Here is a 19,331-nt window from a genome sequence, read left to right on the forward strand (position 1 = left end):
TTCTCCTAAAGGACAGTTTACGGCGAACTAAGCATATTATTTTGTTATTTACGTGAGTCTGTCACCTATCCGTTCGATATCTGTCCGATAGATGCAGTTCAGATGACTTTCATGACTGTTTTTACTGGCGCGCAAACAGCTACAAGCACGTCCTTTGATACTTTTCGTAATTTCGCTACTTCCGTCAACCTTAAAAAAGAAAAGACGACCAATATGGGCTTGCCTCCGAAAGTTACGAGAATTTGACACATTATTTCAAACAACAAACTGCATTGATATTGAGATGGCGGTTTTCCGGTGGAGAACTCGTTCGCTTCGCCGTGTACGTAACGAAAAAAAAAAACTGATAACGACGTGTACTTTCGCTGTTGAGATATAGCCCACCGCGAGATTACGATGTGTTTGTATCGCAACACGCATCAAGAATTCAACGTCAGAGGCCCACGGTGTAATCATCCTTAACGCCTATTGCACCTTTATCTCACGGTGTACGAAAACTGCCATCCCCCCCCCCTTTTTTTTTGTTATAGGACTAATGTGAAAAAGCAATCAACGGCGTCACAAGGACGGACAGGAAATAACGGTTTCGGGTTCAAGCGTGCTCACCCAGAAAAGTCCTTGAGCGTGACTCTGTCGGCCAGCATGTTTAGGAACTCGTCCATCGCCGCGCTGTGGTGGCGGTTTCCAAAAAGTTCTTCCTCCTTTATCTTTGAAGATGAGAAACAGAAATGATAACGAAATGAAACGAGCGATTGCAAACGATGGCGCGAGTGCCGCCTGAAACAAAACAAAAATACACGTACACGAAGAAAAAGAGCGTCAAGGTCTCATGAAATGCTATTCAAAAAAAAAAAAAAAGAAAGGCACTGAACACTGCAGAGCGGAAGCTTTTGTATTGCTTAAATTAATGAGCCAACATCTCGCACATTCTAATTAAGCTCGATGGCGCGGGCAGGAATTAAGAGAAATTACCGGCCCCCAACGCGAAACCGTATATCGAAAAAAAAAAAAGATGCTATCGCACATTTGAATCGCCCTTCACTTCGTCCCTCGATTTTATATCGTATTCCTTCCTTCTAATGCATGCTCTGCAACGCTGTCGACAAAGGCTGCGCAGCCCAGTGACTCCGCATTTTGATTTAATTAGGCAATGTCCGGATTAAATGAAGCTGAAACCACACGCTTGATTAATCAAGCGGTAAACAACGTCCTTTTCTTTTTCTTCATTTTACGTACACTAACACTGTCCGCACCGTAGTATTTCTTTCTGAAAACGAAAGGAGGAAAAATAGAGATTATATAGCTGCGTTTTTTTTTTCATTACCGTATTTGCATGAAGAAGCAGGAAGCTTCAAAAAAGAATTAGGGCGAATTGAAACTACATACACTGCGCTACGAGGTACAATCGATGTACACAGAAGGCGAAAGCCTTCTGTGTACATGTACGCGTTGGTGCGAGGTGACTGTGTACCGAAGTTTCGTATATGGAAACTAGAGTCTGACCTTGTAATGAATAATGACCACAGGCAGGAAGAATAGCCATGTTGCGCACGAGTGTTTCGTACGCAGTGCCTCTTTACGCACACTGTAAAAACAACGAGAACCTTCGGAATCTTCTTCTCGGGAAGCTATTCATTCTATTATGCTAATTAGTTTGCCATCCATCATAGCGTGCTCTTAGCTGTCATCAGTACTGATAACGACAGATGCAATTTACTTTTCTTTTTTTTTTTTCTTGAATGCCACTTTGGAATAGGCTGAATCGTAATTCAATATGAATGACTTCTTTGGTATTTCTTCAAAGGAAGATAAAACAATATTTAGCCGTGATCGTATCCTTATGCCTAAATTTCCTCGTCCCATCAAGTTAAGCTATTGTTTCTTGTTTTGTTGTTGTTGCTGTTATGGATCATTTTTATAACATAGCTCGTCTTTCGTTTGAGTTCGTTGACATTAAAGAATAATACTGTATAGGAAGCGCCGCCTACGTTGAATAAGTTCGGGACCTCCTTGGGCATTGCAAAAAAAAAAAAAGTACGACGTATTTTGTGTTAGTTCACAAAATTAGAATTTCAATTACACCAAACTCCCTTTTTCCATAGTTATTGTATTCCCTCTTATATGCGTCTCCCATCGCAAAGTAAGAGAAGTCTCAAATACGGAATCGCATAAGTCGGACAACCAGTTGCTCCGGAAAAGGAGTGCCGACGACTCTCTTAGTTCTTTAAAAGTAGTGCGCTATAGCACGGGCAGGCGCAACTTAAGAGGCGTATTTCCCTACCCACATTTGCCAGCGCGTGAGACAGCGTGGGAAATTGTCTTATTGTTCGTGCCTCATTTTCCATTTATTTCTCTCTGCCGTCTCTGTCCCCCTCTTGATTTCGCGCAGCCTCTGTGTTATAGCAGCCCTGATATAGTATCCGTTCCTTCGTGTTAGATTACGAGAGTAATAGTAATATAGTGAATTCCAGGGCATTACGTGCCAAGACCACGATATGATTGTGAGGCACGCCGTAGAAGGGAGGACTCCGGATTCATTCTGACCACCTGAGGCTGTCTTATAACGCGCACCCAATGCACGGTGCACGAGAGTTTTTTGCATTTCGCCCTCATGTAAATGCGGCCGCCGCGGCCAAGCTTTGATCGCGCACCCTCGGGCTTGGCAGCACAACGCCAATACCACTACACCCACACGGGGTGTATTACGAGAATATCGTAACCGCTGTGCCATAATAGCATAATATACTTTTCTATTATTAAAGTTGAAACTCGTGCCATGAAGTCGAAGTCCATCACTTATGTGATAAGAGCATAACATCCAAATCTTTGTGTTATATTGGTATAATAAAATATGCGACCCTCTCTTCTAGTAGCATAATGTAATGCCCAATCCTTTGTACTGTAACATCATAATACAACTTGCGGTTGTTAGTGTTATACACTCGGATCTGATTATAACGAAGTTGATGGGGGAGCACACATTACTTCGTTATATCCGTTACTTCGTTATATATACAATAATATCATTTACTGCAATATATGCCCAACGGGGTGTAAACATGCAAATAAGAAGACGGCTTTGCGGGACGCGGTACCGCTACACTGCCACGCATACGATGAAATTTGAATAGAACAAGAAAAGAATCTTCGGCGTGTGCGACACGCGATTTAGAGCCTGACGTCATAGCCTTTAGATAGCTGCATTCTGTTCCATTCTGATTCGTCCGCTTTCGACTTGGCTCGTCGTGGTCGAGCAGCACGTGGCACACAGCCCAGCGCTCCGCTGTGTGGTCGAGGAAGCAAGCGAACTTCGCTACGCACGCCGGCTTGGCTCTGCCGGATCGTGGCCTCCGAGACTGCACCGCTGCCAATGCGATCTCGGAGGTCACGCCCAGTTGCCAATCGCGGCGCGCCCCAGGGAGAGGGAGAAGTGAATGCACGGCCTGTGCGATGGCCCCCGATATTGCGCCGACGATATCTGAGGCCAAGACCAGCTGCGGCTGCCAGCCCGGCGCGCCATGGAGAAGGAGGGAAGTGAATGCACTAATATTGGGCAGTGGAGAAGTGCGATAGTGAGCTGCATGCTTGTGGGCAGGTGCGCAGACCTATACGCGCGGCGGTGAGAAAGACCAGCGTTGCTCAACGACGTATTCGACGCGGTCTTTCACTTTGTTAAAACGAGGTTCTAAATACATGGACCTCTATGGGGATTTTAAGGGAAATTTCACCTGCTTCATTATATTCATTATTTCGTTATATTTCGTGTCTTTATAACTAGGTCTGAGAGTAGCATTAATAGCCGATCCTTTGCGTTGTGACAGTGATATAATATCCGATCAGTTGTAAACCCAATCAGCAAAGTTTGCGCACGTCTCTCATCGCACGCGCGTTTCCTGTTGTTTGCTCGCGCCAGAGTTCCCCTTAATACCGAGGAGAATGATAATTACGTATTCATGGTCCATGCGGCTATGTCCCTCCCCGTCTTCGCCCGTTCCAGCGTCGGAGAAAATTGCTGAGATAATATAATTAGCGTTCTCCCGCGCTCCTCCGCAGGACGACTCGGGTGGGGGGAGGGGGGGGGCACACTAATTACTCTCCTTGCAAATGCAAATGCTCGCGGCGAACGTAACTCAAGGTACGAAGGAATGAATGAATGAAAGAAAAAAAGACGGGAAGAAAAAAAAAAAGAAACAAGAGAGAGAACGTTCGGGATGGAGGCAACACCGACATTTCTGCCCATGATTGGACGTGTTTTTGTCTGCCGAAGCAGCCCAAGTTCGCGTTCCCTCAAGCATAAGCTCGTCGCAGGTGCCCCGGGCCCAATTTTCTTTTTTTCTTGTCGTCCATACCTGGCCGGGCCTTTGATAAATGACTCCAAATTTGTACTCGTGGACTAGAACTTGTTCGTCGAATGCCATCAGGAGTTCCGAAGCCTGCAGAAGGAAAAGAAGCCACAAAAGTTAGGAACGTAAGCGGACGCTCGTTCTCACGGTAATGCTTCGACACTGCATAAATACTAGAGCGCGCCCCGACCGAGCATGGTGTCATGGGAAGCTGCGCTCGAACATTCGAGCAGACTGCATTCTTTACACGTGAAAAAGAATATCTGAAGTTGATTTCTTGGTGTGCACACACATGCCCAGCACACGTGACCGCTTCTCGCTTGTAAACTACTCATAAACTTGTAAATCCTCCCACCACCCCCGTTTTTTTTTTCTTTACGGCCATAATGCTTGTGGCGCTTGCACTTACGGGAGATTTCAGACTGAACTTTATTCTCTTTCCTTGTATTTTTTTTTTGCATGAACTACTGACGCAATTAAGTGTGCGAAGTGTACTTATGCGAGTCGTGTACATTTAATTCTTGTTTTTCTTGTTTTTATTTTATTTCGTTTTGTGTCAGTAAGAGTTCGTACTGACGATGCTGACCCAGTAGCTAGACCCATCGGAGAGCTACTTTCCCGTACTTTTGTCACTGAACAAACAGCCTGCATGGCTTCAGCAAAAATCACGTAACTGCACTTACTTTTGGAAAGAACACTGGTTGCAGCACCACATTGTTGATGTTATCACGTAAGGACTGTTGAGAAAGAAAGAAAACGAGAGAGAGAAAAAAAAATGCGTTACGAAATATCACCCAAGATGTACGCAGCAGAGAATAATTCGAACTTAGAGAATAATAGTCGCGCAATACTCACTTTGACAAGTCGAGCTGCCGTCCAGAGTTCGGTTTTCGGATCGTTCGGAACCAGTTCGCTAACAATGCCTTCTTTTGTTCTGAAACCACACGCACAAGAAAGGGTCAGAAACCGGCAGTGTCATTCGCTGTTGATTGTGTTTAACGGGTTATTTCAACGTCAACTGCAGTGGTGAAAAACAAAAAGGAAATTTTTTTTTAAAGCCTCACCTAAGTATGACCCTGTAGTGATCGTTCGCTTCCTCTATCGTTTCCAGCTTGAGCGACAGAATGAAGGGATTTGAACCTTCATCTCGTCCGATATAGTTGAGGTGCTCCTGATAGGGCGGAGAAAGAAAATGAGATAAGAAAACAGAGCGAGATGAAAACTGAGGGTTATTACGTGAAGCAAAGATGAATTAAGACATGCATAGGGGAAGCGATAATCGGCGAACGAACGCATGAATGAATTAATTAAGGAATGAATGAATGAGCGCTTTATTCGTTGTATCGGGTGCCACCATGCTAAGAGCCGTCAGATTAGAATAACCGGCCAGGTTCGCAGCGATGCGCCCCTGGAGTTACAAAATTTCTTTCGTACTTCATAAACAAGAAGTTGAAACGTGGTCGCTTGAATGCTCTAATGCTAGCCTCTCCTTAAGCAACGTTGTTACGACAAGCGAGTCACGCAAGATATAATAAATACCACTGAGAAGGCTGTGGGCGAGTTAGGAAACGGCTCAGAGGTCCTGCGAAAAAAGCCCCATTCATGACCTCGCCGTTAAGAGCCCACGTGACCAGCACGAATACTAACGGGGGTCGCCATTCTGTCGCTTAACTCCGGTCTGCTTCTATCTACTTTCCTCTCTCTTTCTCCTGGTTTACGCTTCTTCTCATGAAGCAAGCATATAAGTTGCACCCCCCCCCCCTTCCCCATACACACACCGTCTCTTACACCTGCGTGTCTCGCATCCACGCGTATATGCAAATGTATACCGAGCACGTTAGCGTTCACCATTTATCAGCCACCCCAGCGACGTCCCAGGCTGGAGCTCGCAACAGTAATCCCGAAATGACAGTAATCTTCGAAGAGTACGCCCCGTGCAGCCCACCGGCGACCGGTTCTACGTGTGCGCTTCGCTTTTAAAGGGCGACGGGAGACCGGTCGTGCTTCGTTATCTTTTTTGTTTCGTCTGATTACGAACCTGGTAGGCGGGCGCCTAATTGTCTGTTCTCGCTTTGTCGAGAAACGACTTTTTTTCCCCACTTCTTTCCATGTCGTCTGAAAGCGGTTTGCCTCTTGCTTGTAGCATGAAAAAGAAAAACATCGTTGCCATGTGGCATTTTTTTTATTTCTCCTCCTTCCTGTGATTACGATTATTAGAGCCATTGCTCGTGATCGTCAATCACAAAACATAAGAGCATTCGTTTCTTTCTGATGCTGCAGCTTAGTTCGCACTCAGACATCTTCTGTATTGCGGCAACTTCTGCCCTGGTAAGACATTCAAAACTGATAAAAAACGAGCAACGTGGCCAATTTTATATTATTACTACCATCGTCTTCATTTGCGTTTAAGCAGTAGCTGGCGCCTGCAGGTGGCGCGAGCCACTTTTTTTTTTTTTCTGTGGCACTCGAACGCTTTCACCATGTGTCGTTTGCGTTCGTTGTCTCCGGACATACGGATGCACCTACCGCCTGGGTTACCACGACGCGAACAGACCATGCTGTACCGTCTGTGGCTAGGCGTTGCATTTACGAACTCGTATGCTTTCCTTATAGGAATGGCCAACAGCCCCATGTGCGCCACATGCAACATCGATGAGACGCTCGCACATATTATCTATGTCTGCCCGCGATATAGCGCCCAGGGACAAGTGCTGTGCAGAGTACTGGACCAGTTGGACAATCGCCCACTAACAGAACTCAAAGATTTAGGTCAGTACACCCACAGAACATCCATGCTAAAGGCCTTACTCGCGTTAGTAAGATTCCTGCGATCTGCGGGGCTACACGATAGACTATAAGAACGCCGCCCCCTACCGCTTTGTAGTGTACGTGGTTCAGTCGTGCTCGTTCTGTGACTATCAATGCAATTTCTGTAAAACCACACGCGTCAGCGAACTTGCCGCAATTTCCTTCTTTCCTTCCCTCCTCTCTCTCCCTGTGATCTTTGTTTTCCCCTTTCCCACTCCCCCGGTGTAGGGTAGCCAACCGGACGTTATTCTGGTTAACCTCCCTGCCTTCTACTTTTCTCTTTCCTCCTCCTCCCCCTAGTCGTGCTCGTCTCTATTTCACTCTATGTCCCCCTTCCGCTCTCTTTCTCTTTTTATCCCCCTTCACCCTTCCCCCGTGCAGGGTAGGCAACCAGAACTGACTCTGGTTAACCTCCCTGCCTTTCTTTGCATCCTTCTCTCTCTCTCTCTCTCTCTCTCTCCTTTTCCGATCTGACAGATGTGCACAAAATATTAGAAACGTTACAACGTAAGGTGACATTGAAATTTACAGTGACATTTGTTCCAAAGTTCGCGCGCACGCATATACAAACACGCATACAAAAATGCAATTGTTCCTGGGCGAGTTTACCGAATAGAAGGCCCAAACGAAGCCCCTAACAATTTGCACGTTCCAAATACAACACAACACTGACGAACGTATATACAGTCACTGAAACACGGAAACGAGAATATGCTCGATTCAAGCAAGAAAAAGGAATACGTCTCCTAATCCCCGAAACAGCGTCGCACATTGCCGCATTCGTAAACTCTGCATGATAAGAAACATCCTGAACTAGATCAAGCATTTTCATTGAGTAGACTGAAAGAACATCGTGTTGTTATATAGAGGACCCTAGCAGAACCTGCCGGAGTGACCTTACGCTGCATTAAGAAACCTGAAATTTGTGGCTACTAATTCTCTTTAAATTACTGAGTAATCTCTGGACATCGGACTGCTTTTCCACGTCCTGGAACTTGGTCAATTCATCGTTGAGCGGATAACTAATCTGGTTCACAGATGCTCATCACGACGCAATGGCCTAGCTTCGATCCGCCATGATGCCAGTTAGCGAGCTTATGTATTTCTTCACCCTATTGGAGTGTGCGAGGGCCGTGGAAATTTACCGACTTTCCTTTGGATTCTCATTTGGATTGAAAGCAGTCTTCGCTACAGACTGTGGATAAGCCTCACGAAGCCATGCACAAGGGGGCAATTACGCCGCATTTTTTACTGTTATTTTTATGACAAAAAGGAAAAGGGGCGCGAATACGGTGCTGGCTATACTAGCTTCTTGTATTACAATCGAAGAAGGGTACACATATATGCATAGGGTACACTTATGCACATAGTCTCTTTACTGTCCTCTTGCAAGTTATGTGATATCGTCGTTACACGTCATGTCAATGCTTGTGCTTGCATTGTTCCCTTGAGAGGCGCTCGGACGGTTGCGTTGTAAAGTCGTTGAGTGCATTTACTGCAATAAAATAGCAATACATGCTGTAGAGAAATAAAATCTGGGAAAGGTGATATTGCAATGACGTCGGTGGTGCCCTTCAAGTCACGATAACAGGTTGACATTCAAGAAATACGAGGTATACACGGCCGCGGATATACAGAAACGGAGGAGGGCGGTTGACATGACAGCTGCAATTTTCTTCAACGATGAAAAAATCCCGTCTGCATTCGCCGCTTTTTGAGCTTTGAGCCAGAGTTCAGGTGCACGCACCATTCCATTAAAAAAAAAAAAATTGCGGGGCGCGCATTTATCATAGCTTATCATAGTTATGTCATATCATCACATGCCAATTATATTCAGTCTATATTTAACCTGTTTAACTTTGTAAAACTCGGAAGACAGGCTGCTAAGTGCGCGAGCACACGAAGACGCGGTGGCGCTGCAGAATACCTATCTCATTGTTTGACGAAAAAATAGATATCTGTCCAGCTATCTCCATAGTACCGGCGAAAGTTTCGTACGAGATCAATACTTGAGGACAAGTTTCCAAATGTTATTGGGGAAAAAAATTGCATTGCTCCAAGTGCACCAGCAACAGAGAATAAGTGCCAATGTCACACTGAAATATGCCCGCTCTATTTGTCTACACTGTGTAGTTCGTTTGTCTACGCTATATGTGTTTGCCTACACAGTTTGTTTGCGAAAATGCGGTTCGTCCATAACCTGTTTCGCAATGACGCTGTACTCAAGTACTACGTGGTACTCGCGTTACTTGCGCCAGCCAATCAAGAGAGCAATTGCGTATGCGGTACGTGATCCCCTTCGTGAGGGCCTAGTCTTCTGCTCAATCCCGAGCGCATACTATAGGGCGCCGAATCACGCCTCGTAAAGGCACGCACTCCTGTCCCATATTACAACAATGCCGTACAGACTATACAGACTAACAGTGTCACTGGTTTCCGTGACAGGAGACGTTGAAGACGTTTCGCAAACGCTTTCATCGACGCTGCCGAGAGCACTGCAATGGGCAGGAAAGCGAACGAAAACCTAAGGAGAGAACCATTTAAAACGTATTAAGCGCCGTTTTTGAAGGTGCACGTGCGAATCGTAAAAGAAATACAGGCTCTAGAGAATATTTTTTTTTTATTTGAATATGCTGCAGGCCCTTCACGGCCCACGCAGGAGTGGTACAGAAATGCAATGAAAAAAAAAAATCATGATGACAAGTCAATACACTGAATGCGGTTAATAAAGGAGTCGATGTTATTGAAACACACAATATCGTTAGTTAACTTGCTCCACTGGGAAATGGGCAACGGAAAAAGGGAATGCTTCTGAACATTAATACGACTTGGGGGAAGATAGATTGTTTTGGAATGATTTAGTCTGGTTGAGCGTTTTGGAGGATCTTGCAGGTAATGAGAACGTGCTATCTGGAAATGACCATGGTATAATTGATAGATGAATTTTAGTCGCGAAATTGCTCTTCTCTGCGAGAGGAATTTTAGGTTTGCCCTTGCTAGCAGACCTAAGATACTGTACTGCCTTTTGTAGTCTGAATATACAAAGCTAATTGCTAATTTTTGTATGCGTTCTATTTTATTTATAAGGCATTTTTTATGAGGGCTCCAGATTAGATCAGCGTATTCTAGGCATGGTCTTATTAGTGTTTTGTACGCATTTAGTTTGAGGTGTGGTGGTGCTGCGCGCAGTTTCCCTCTTAAAATTTAAAAGTTAGTTTGCCTATGACTTTTTGACACATGGTCGAAATATGAGGCTCCCAGTTAAGGTTACGCGTGAGTTTAATGCCTAGGTATTTTACCTGGTCGCTTTTGCCGATTGTTGACCCTCCGATCAAATATGTAAAGTTAAGCGGGAGTTTTTTTATTTGTGAAAGACATGTAATGTGTTTTTGGTGTGTTCAGTTTCATGCCCTAAGTGTTGCACCAAGAGTAAATTGTTTGCAGTGAATTATGAAGTTTTATCTGGCCTTCTTGGTTGTGTACGACTGTGTACACGACACAGTCATCAGCAAACAGGCGCATCTGAATTGAGTTTTTAATGGAAAACTGGATGTCGTTAATGTACATCAAGAATAAAAGTGGTGCCAGAACTGATCCTTGAGGTACTATGGAGTAGACATCGAGTGGTTGTGAAGGATTATTATCGATTGAAACGCTGTTTACGATTGGTTAGAAAACTGTTGATCCAAGATGTTATTTTATTACTAATACTGGAAGCCGATAATTTTGTGAGTAAATCCTGGTGCGGAACTACGTCAAACGCTTTAGAAAAGTCTAAAAAACTGCATCTAATTGGCCATCATTATTAAGTACGTTAGCTATGTCATGAGTTAACTCTGCTAGTTGGGGTTATAGTTGACAGGCTTGATCTGAAACCATGTTGTTGTTTATATGGAATTTCGTTTGTTTCTAGGTGTGTTATTATGGCCTGAAATATTACGTGTTCCATTATATTGCAGCATGAGCTTGTTAATGACACTGGGCGGTAGTTATTTAAATCTAATTTCGAGCCCGATTTATGTATTGGAATTATTGCAGCATTGCGCCAATCGTCTGGTAACACTGATGTTTGAAGAGAAAGAGGAAATATTTTAAATAGATACTTTGATGTCCAGCGCACACAGAATCACCGGCCCCCTCGTCCTCCCACCCCCCTCCCCCCCCACACACACACTCACGTGTGCGCGCCCACACAGGAGGAGGAGGAGAGGAGGAGAACATTTATTAAAAGGAAGGACAAGCAGGTGTTGTTCTGCTTGTGCGGGAGGCGCCCTTAGTCCAGGGCTCCTGCGGCTCTTGCTGTCTCCCGGGCCCGCCGCACCAGTTGCTGCTGGTTACGAGGGTCCGAAGTAGTCAGCACGGCCTCCCACTGTTCGGGTGTGGGGTTGGGTATTTGCGGGGCCGCCTTCACGTTGGGGCACGCCCATGTGGTGTGATATAGAGAGGCGTAATCATCACAAAGGGGACATTTGTATGAATATAGTGTAGGGTGTATTGCGCGTAGTCTGCGCCCACACACGCCCGCCCACATCTTGAACTCCAATTCCTCACGTACCCTCACGTAAGCCGCTTCCCTTGCCTTAATTTATATTCGTCGTTTTTTAAATTACATCGGTGCTCGACGTTTTCACATGGTGATTTTGCGCCGGCTTTCGGAACCTACAGTCGGCTGCAACTTTATACGGCAGCGACATCTGCCGCTCAAAGGCGGATGCACACGAGCCTCCCATCAATGGGCGCGCACTCTATAAAATGACGTCATGAACAGGACGGTTGGTGAGCCCGCGGACAAAGAACACGGCAGCTCGCGCTTCGAACTGGGCCGAGTGGCGTCAGCGGTACCATTTTTTTCTTTTTTTTTTTTTTTAGCCGCGGAGGCAATCGGCTGCCGCGCACCGGTCATCGAGTCATCGAGTCACCGGTCATCGGTCACCGGTCACCGGTCTCCAATCTTCCTAAGTTGCAGCCGACTGTAGCGCGTTGGAGTATAGTGACATCAAACTTTCAACGCAAGATAACGGTGGCTTATGTGACATATCCTGGAGGTTTCGCCGACCAATCATACGATACTGGCTTTCATTAGTTCACTATCGGACGAGCTCGCGGCAGGCGGCATTCTTTGACCGATCTTCTCTCGCTTCCTGAACAAATTTCGTAACGAGACAAGCGGTGCGTTTTCAAAGACGCATTTCTTAGCTTCAGCTATACAGAGAGCCATGGTAGGTTCCCGCGCTAACGAGATCGTTAGCCGAACACTACGCGCGCATTGCATCAGCGGTTAAGAAGCAGAGCACCTGAAACGATTCCCAGGTTAATGAGCGCAGCTACGGCAAGAATAGAACGAAAAAAGAAAACGAAAAATACGAGGCGCAGCTAACCAGCGACACGAGCGACAAACGCGGTACCCGTGTACTTTCCTTATTTCTACGAGACCGCGAAACCGCGGTATATATATATATATATATATATATATATATATAGAGAGAGAGAGAGAGAGAGAGAGTGAGTGAGTGAGTGAGTGAAATAAATACAGAAAAGAAGGACAACTAACGCACCAGAATCTTTTCCGCGGTGCAGTATGTCAGTGTGTTATGCCTTTTGCCGGGTGTCCTTTGTCTGCCGCGTAAAGATCAAAGCTCACCACATATCAGTAAACTTTGACGCAAGTGTGCTTGAAAGCTTCAACTTTCCGTCTTCGTGATTTATAATACACGTGGCAAAAGAAAGAAAAAGAGAGAAAGAAACATAGGAACTGCAGCGCATATACCACGCACTGTTAAAAGGACGTAACCATTCTAGATGGGCAGCCGCGTAAATTACGAGCCGTGGAAACACGAGTCCCCCGTCGCACGTCCATTTTTACCATTTACCCGCGCCAATCGCGCAACCCGCCGTTTCGGCAGAACTGGCAGCCGTCGTGCCAAAGAGCGTCGCGCTAAAGAAAAAAAAAAGCGAAAAAAGAAAGAAGGAACGCGGATTCACCCACACGCCGCGAAAGTTATTAGACGTCTCCGCGGACGGGAGCCTTAACTTCCCATTCGCATCTCAGCGGACGCGCCGCTCCAACGTATGTGTCCGAAGCACAGGAGGACAGTTCGAGCGCAGTTTCCGACGCTCCGAGAGTTTAAATTGCCGGGGAACACGCAACACGGCACATATAGCCGCTCCGCGGCAGCGTATTCAACCTGTACTTTCTTTTCTTCTCCCTACGTTGCAGAAAGCGTATAAAAAGGCGTAAGGCCACGCGGCAGGCGCGCCTGTATACATAGCTCCTTACTTATTTTTTTTTTTTTTGTAACGCAAGGCTCTCGCACACAACGCGTTGTGAGAGCAGCTATATAGCAGCAGCTACGCAGAGTCAAACGCGCGTAAAGACGCACGAACGTGGTGTTCGTGCGCGCTCACGAGTGCCAGGACAAGCCGAGTCATCGTAGAGCGCGCAATAAAAGGACTCGCCAGAGCACCCGAAGTTCCACGCTGGAATAAATTAACGCATCGGGCCCGTCGGCGCTTTCGGATGAGATTCGCTAGGCGCTGCCCCCTTGCGTTACTACATATATATACACACACGCGCTGACCCGCTGGCGCACCGACGAAGCGGATGCGACTGAAAGCACAGCGCAGCCGGACGGCACCCCGTGGGCTAATCTTGTTGGAAGCGCCGGACCGAGCCGCATGTTCTCTCTTATTTCGCTGCGAGCGAAAATGTGTCGAAACCTTGGCGGACTTCCGAGAAAAAGGCCCATCCGCTTGTCAGGAGCAACTAGTGACAGAGCAGTACGGGTTTCGATATATATATATATATATATATTACAGCGAAACAGCGCAGTATGGGGACCAGCGCTGGAGTTTTCAGGACGCCTGCAGCCCCACCCTGGCGGTCAGAACGTGCACAATGCAGCCGCTCCCGCGGACGAAAATTGCTACTGGTAGCGGCGTTGCGTGCACTTAAAGTCGAAGGAAAACAAAAGGACGCCGACGGTAGTGTTGCGTATACAAGTGTCACAACTACATCGGAATGAGGGAGGATGTATCCTGCGTCTTTCCATCTAAACCCTACGAACAAGAACGGAGGCGGCGTTGGATCCAAGCAGTCAGGCGAGCGGAGTAAGTTCCCGTCTTGTCGCCCTGTCAAGCGGTGTCGGACTGGTTTCTAAATCGAATTTCGCGTGTGTGCTTGGTTTATTCGATAGTGCAGACGGTCAGCCGTGGCAGTCAGTACCAAACAGCAGAACCTGCAGTCGGCATTTCGTCGGAAACAAAATGAGCAATAGCATGCACCATCCGGCCCCCCCCATATGTACCAACCATTCTTCCTTCCCAGTACCACCGCCAAGCTCCTTCCAATGCCACCACACCAAGCGAACGATACGAAGGGTAAATAGTTTCCATTCATTGCCATGAATTATGTGGCAGGGAAGCTGCCTTGTAATACGAGTTGTGTGCGCATACTGCCGGCGCACGCGCGACTAAGCCGCCTATCTGTTAAAAATGCGCATGCGGATGAGGACTCGGCGCTGAGATGCATCCGGTAAAATTATGTAATTAGTGCTAAATGTAGCCAGGGTTGTTACGGATCAAGCAGCGAAGCACTCAAATCTTTGCTTGCGCGAGTCAGCTGATGCGGTAAAGCTTTCTTCTCCATTGACTGCTGTGCCGACTTAACACCAGAATTTATTATGTCTAGCCAGAGAAGTATGGAATGTATTCAGGCCAACTAATACTTCCGAAACCATAGCGAAGCAAGACCGGCGTCGTAGCTGCTAGATTTGCGAGGCAGGCTGCCACACAAGCATGGGAACGGCACACGGCGCAACCGTTAAATAAACGCACGTGCTCGCCGCAACCTACTGTGAAAAATATATGAAGCTTAAAAAGCTTTTGTCGTCATTTCTTCACTTCATGGCGCTAGCTTCTTTACGAAAACTGTCCACTTGAAGCAGCGTGAAAACGGAAACACGCGAACTATGGAACGGCCGCGGACGTGTCGTCTGGTCGAGCGGCTGGAATATGCCGCGTTTCGTCGCCAGGGCGGCGTGCAACGCACTCTTTTCGACGCGCCGCCTATCCAGCGCTGGTTCCCCATACCGCACAGCTTCTGGGGGGGGGGGGGGGGCAGCCTACTGCACGCGTCTTGAAAATTAAAGAAGGCGCGGCCATTGTGCCATATGCGTGGACCGAGAAATAGTGTTGTAGGAATCTTAGCGAATATGTGTCTTATCTTAAGAGCGAGAGATAGCAAAGAGAGGAAAGGCAGGGAGGTCAACCAGACGAGTGTCCGGTTTAGGTATATATATATATCATAAGAAGCCAACCAACAATGACACCAAGGACAACGTAGCGGAAATTACTCGTACTGTTGAATTGAGTTAAAGAAATGATAAGTTAATGGTTAATATATGCATGTTACCACGTGATGCCGACGCGGCACCCGAAAAGAGCGCGGTCGGCGCACATTTAGAGACGACACTTTCAACGAGAATGCGTATAACATTTCATTGCTCTGCATAAATTATTCATGATGATTACGCCGGTTTCAAAATCTTTATGCCAGCATAGAATTAGGATATTACCTGGTGGGACCAGCCATGCACTTTGAGGACACGTATCAATAAATGCGTCAAACTAAAACTCATTAACGCAGAAATAACGCAAGACCTACGAACACCTGGCAACGATGGACGTGACACATTTAAATGGTGTGTTCCGTCAACCGAGGAATGAATATCACGCAGGAACTCCTCTGGGAGTTGAGTTTCCCATAACTATGCGTGCACACTAAATAACGGTTTGTCACTTTCTTCTACCGTGACAAGCAAGGTAGAAATTCGCGCAACGTGTTGTGATTTGCAGCTCATTCGGATGGAGACAGGTGTACGCACAGATCGTGGGCACCAACTGTGGAAATGAGTGAATGTATACCGAAGGTACTGCGACAACAACTATATACGGTATAGTAACCGCTGGTTCGCGGCGGTGCAGAAAATGAGCTATCACAATGTTCGATCAGAGCAACCTCAGGACCTTATTAAAGTTTTGCATCCATCCATTCATCCATTCATCATGCAGGTTGTATAATGTTAACTTTGGTGCCCCAAGGTTGGTACATACAGGAGGCTTTGCACAGACACATACACACAAAAAAAAAAACCATACACCATAGTCACAGCATACCAACTATCTCCGCACAAGCGCTTCTAAATTTCGTGTACATATAGATTATTCTCGTTTGCAGTGTTATTTACTTTACGAGTACAGAGCTGGGCCTCCACAATTATTTTCCGATAAAGTTTCAGTACTGAAACACTGCTGAGCGTAGTTGCCTGCGGCCTCAACTTTGCTGTGCGCGCACGCCTTGGATGATGTCTCTTCCAATTAAAACTGAACTCGGAACTTCGGTTCGCAGTGGTTTTTCTTTTTCTCTCTTTGGTTCCAGTGCATTTTGGTTTTAACGAAAGTTCGGACATAAACACATGGTCTCCCTGTATCACGTGACGCTTGTGCCCCCTTTATTTCATTCTTTAAATATACGAGGGAGCACAATTTCCCAAAGTTTTACCAATCAGTTCGAAAAGGCGACCTAGTTTGCTAGCCGCCCACGAGAAAAAACAAAAAACAAAAAAATAACTTCCCAGCAAGGACGACCTTGCAATTTCAACAATAAGCCCGCAGGGTCCAGTTCAGTTAACATGGACTTGGCTGCGCAGGTTAGTAGCGGTCACCTCAGGGTGCAGTATTCCCCTCACGCGCGGAACCAGAACAAAAGGGAGAGAGAGAGAGAGAGAATGAGTTTTAGCAAAAAAAGATATGATTCTGCCAGCCTCCTACACGTTACTTCGCATAGAGAAAGGGATCAAGCACAAAAAGGACGAGGAGTAGGACGGATAAAAGAGAAAAAGTTTGGCAAAAGTTTACGAGCGCGTACAAATTTCTAATGTGAGCTTGCGCGGTCGTATCCTTGGGAGGCTTATAGAAATAACGCTGGCCGTCTCTCTCGCACACATTCACGCGCGCACCTGAAATTCACACTCCTTGCTCTCGGTACAATGTTCAATAAAACGATACTTTCAAAAACGGAAAACTCACGTAATGGCGGATCCCGTGACCTGACTTCAAGGTAGTTTAAATGCGATTAGCATTCGCTCAATATGTGATGTCGACGCCACTTTGAAGTCGGCGTTCGCTTTATGAAGCCTTTGTACATGCGAATTATCGGACGATATTATAGCAAGAGCGCCTTCTCGGACGCACACGCTTTTTTAATATACATAGCCTTCGCTTTAAAACAGCGGCGTTCTATGTTGAGTTTAATCACGTGCGCCGCACTTTCTTCAGGCACGGAAATATTCATGAGCAGAGCTCCGATAGTTGGCTTCATCACAGAATGTGCGTAAATTCGCCTTTTCCGCATAGCTAACCTTTCCATCAGGCGCCTTGTCTGTCTGCGCCTGCGAATTAACCTGAAGCCGCTCAAATTTTTTGAAAATTGATCGTCCCTATATGATCGTGCCGTTATACTCCTCTGAAAGGAGCGTAGACTACGCTTATGAGCATAAGTGATAGTAAACGAATCGGAGCACCTTACGCAGTAATAACATATATAACTCCGTTTTGAAATGGTTTCTATCTACTTTTTTGCTGTTGTTCCTCTACTTTTGTATTGTTCGTAGTACTGCCCTTCGTTAAGGGCTGGCCCTGCAAAGTCACAGCCCCTTAGTGTACTGCTCACTACGCCTTTTGGTTCACTGCAGTATGGATATGTGGATACCATTTTCTCGTTCATATTTTGATGCAACGTATTTTCTAATGTCCTGTAACAACATACATGTGGAGGCTATAGCAACATGTATGAAATAAATAAACTAAATATATCGGTCGTTTTCTTTTAGCGAACGCCGAGCTAAGAGATGCTAATTGTCCTCCTCCGTGCGACGCAAGCACGCAATACCAACTACCGGACAACTACCGATACCAACTACCAACACGTGCGGCAGTATTCTCCAGCCACATCTTTGGTTAGCAACGACGTTCTGCCGCTGAAAAGAAGCTCGCGGAATTGAGTCCGGGATGCGGCGACCGCAGAAGGAGTCATCGCAGGATCCACAAGTCAAGGGATCCACAAGTCACAGGTGTACAAGGGCACCTTCCAACAGACCCGTCAAGTAGGGAACACGTTATTCATTCCTTAATTCATCAGAGTAGCAATAAGTAATCCACATTAGAGCTCTTTGCAGGACGCCAAGCATACCATGTTTCCACTCCAGCTGGCATTTGTTTAAGGTAATAACACCTGTTATTGTTTTTATATTGGTTTATGTCTGCTATTGCGGCTACTTAGCAGAGGAGTTTTCTCTCACTTATATTTAGTTTTATTTCAACCAAGAGTTCGAAGCTGAACGGAATTTACCGCTCGTGTAACGATCATTAACATGCATCCGCCCACTACACTATTATGACCATTGTGTTGTATTATCCCCTGTGTTGACCAATCAATCAATCAATCAATCAATCAATCAATCAATCAATCAATCAATCAATCAATCAATCAATCAATCAATCAATCAATCAATCAATCAATCAATCAATCAATCAATCAATCAATCAATCAATCAATCAATCAATCGGCACCGTCTTGGGTCGGGGCCGATTCAGCGATGGACGCGTAGACTGGTGCATAACCTTCCCACACCATGCTCTTCAGTGACACAGGAAAGTACGTAACAGAACACAGCAGACACAGGAATCGTTCAGTGCGCGTGGGAGACACAAGGGGATGAGACTGTCTTGAAGAATGGCAGAATGATGCTGATATAGGTACGGGTGCCTCTTGACTGATTCGGTCTTCCTCTAACTGGAAATACGTTGAACAAGTGACAAAGCAAAAATGTATGCAGATCCAACGCCCATATTGCACTCTCATGCGAAGCGAAGCTTTCCCGAAGCGGTTAAACAAACGCTATATACAAACTTGCCCATTCAAGTTCTGTGTCTCAGGCGTAAAGAAACACTGGCCCGTGCTCTCGCGCACTGTGCTACGCAATGCGGCGATCATACATACATATATACCAACGAGCAGGTTCGCGTCGGTATACATATACATATATAAATATATATATAATCAAAGAGAAGAAAGGGGGTTACCAAGGGGCCCGATTATTATTAGTCATATCATAAGAAGCC

The 19,331-nt window shown here is 46.0% G+C and overlaps 1 protein-coding gene across 2 annotated transcripts in view; it reads right to left on the reverse strand.

Annotated features, from left to right (window-relative positions):
• LOC126544595 (rap1 GTPase-activating protein 1-like) overlaps nucleotides 1-19,331 on the reverse strand; it is a 292,574-nt gene that overhangs the window by 50,622 nt on the left and 222,621 nt on the right. For both annotated transcript variants that reach the window (XM_055061716.2, XM_050192017.3), the window contains 5 exons: nucleotides 5,408-5,514; nucleotides 5,199-5,277; nucleotides 5,027-5,080; nucleotides 4,350-4,433; nucleotides 607-707 (listed from right to left, as the gene is read on the reverse strand). In XM_055061716.2, coding sequence (XP_054917691.1) covers nucleotides 607-707; nucleotides 4,350-4,433; nucleotides 5,027-5,080; nucleotides 5,199-5,277; nucleotides 5,408-5,514 — 425 coding nt within the window. The remainder of the gene's footprint in view (nucleotides 1-606; nucleotides 708-4,349; nucleotides 4,434-5,026; nucleotides 5,081-5,198; nucleotides 5,278-5,407; nucleotides 5,515-19,331) is intronic.

This window comes from Dermacentor andersoni, chromosome 3 (assembly GCF_023375885.2).
Source record: "Dermacentor andersoni chromosome 3, qqDerAnde1_hic_scaffold, whole genome shotgun sequence".
Lineage (NCBI taxonomy): Eukaryota > Metazoa > Arthropoda > Arachnida > Ixodida > Ixodidae > Dermacentor > Dermacentor andersoni.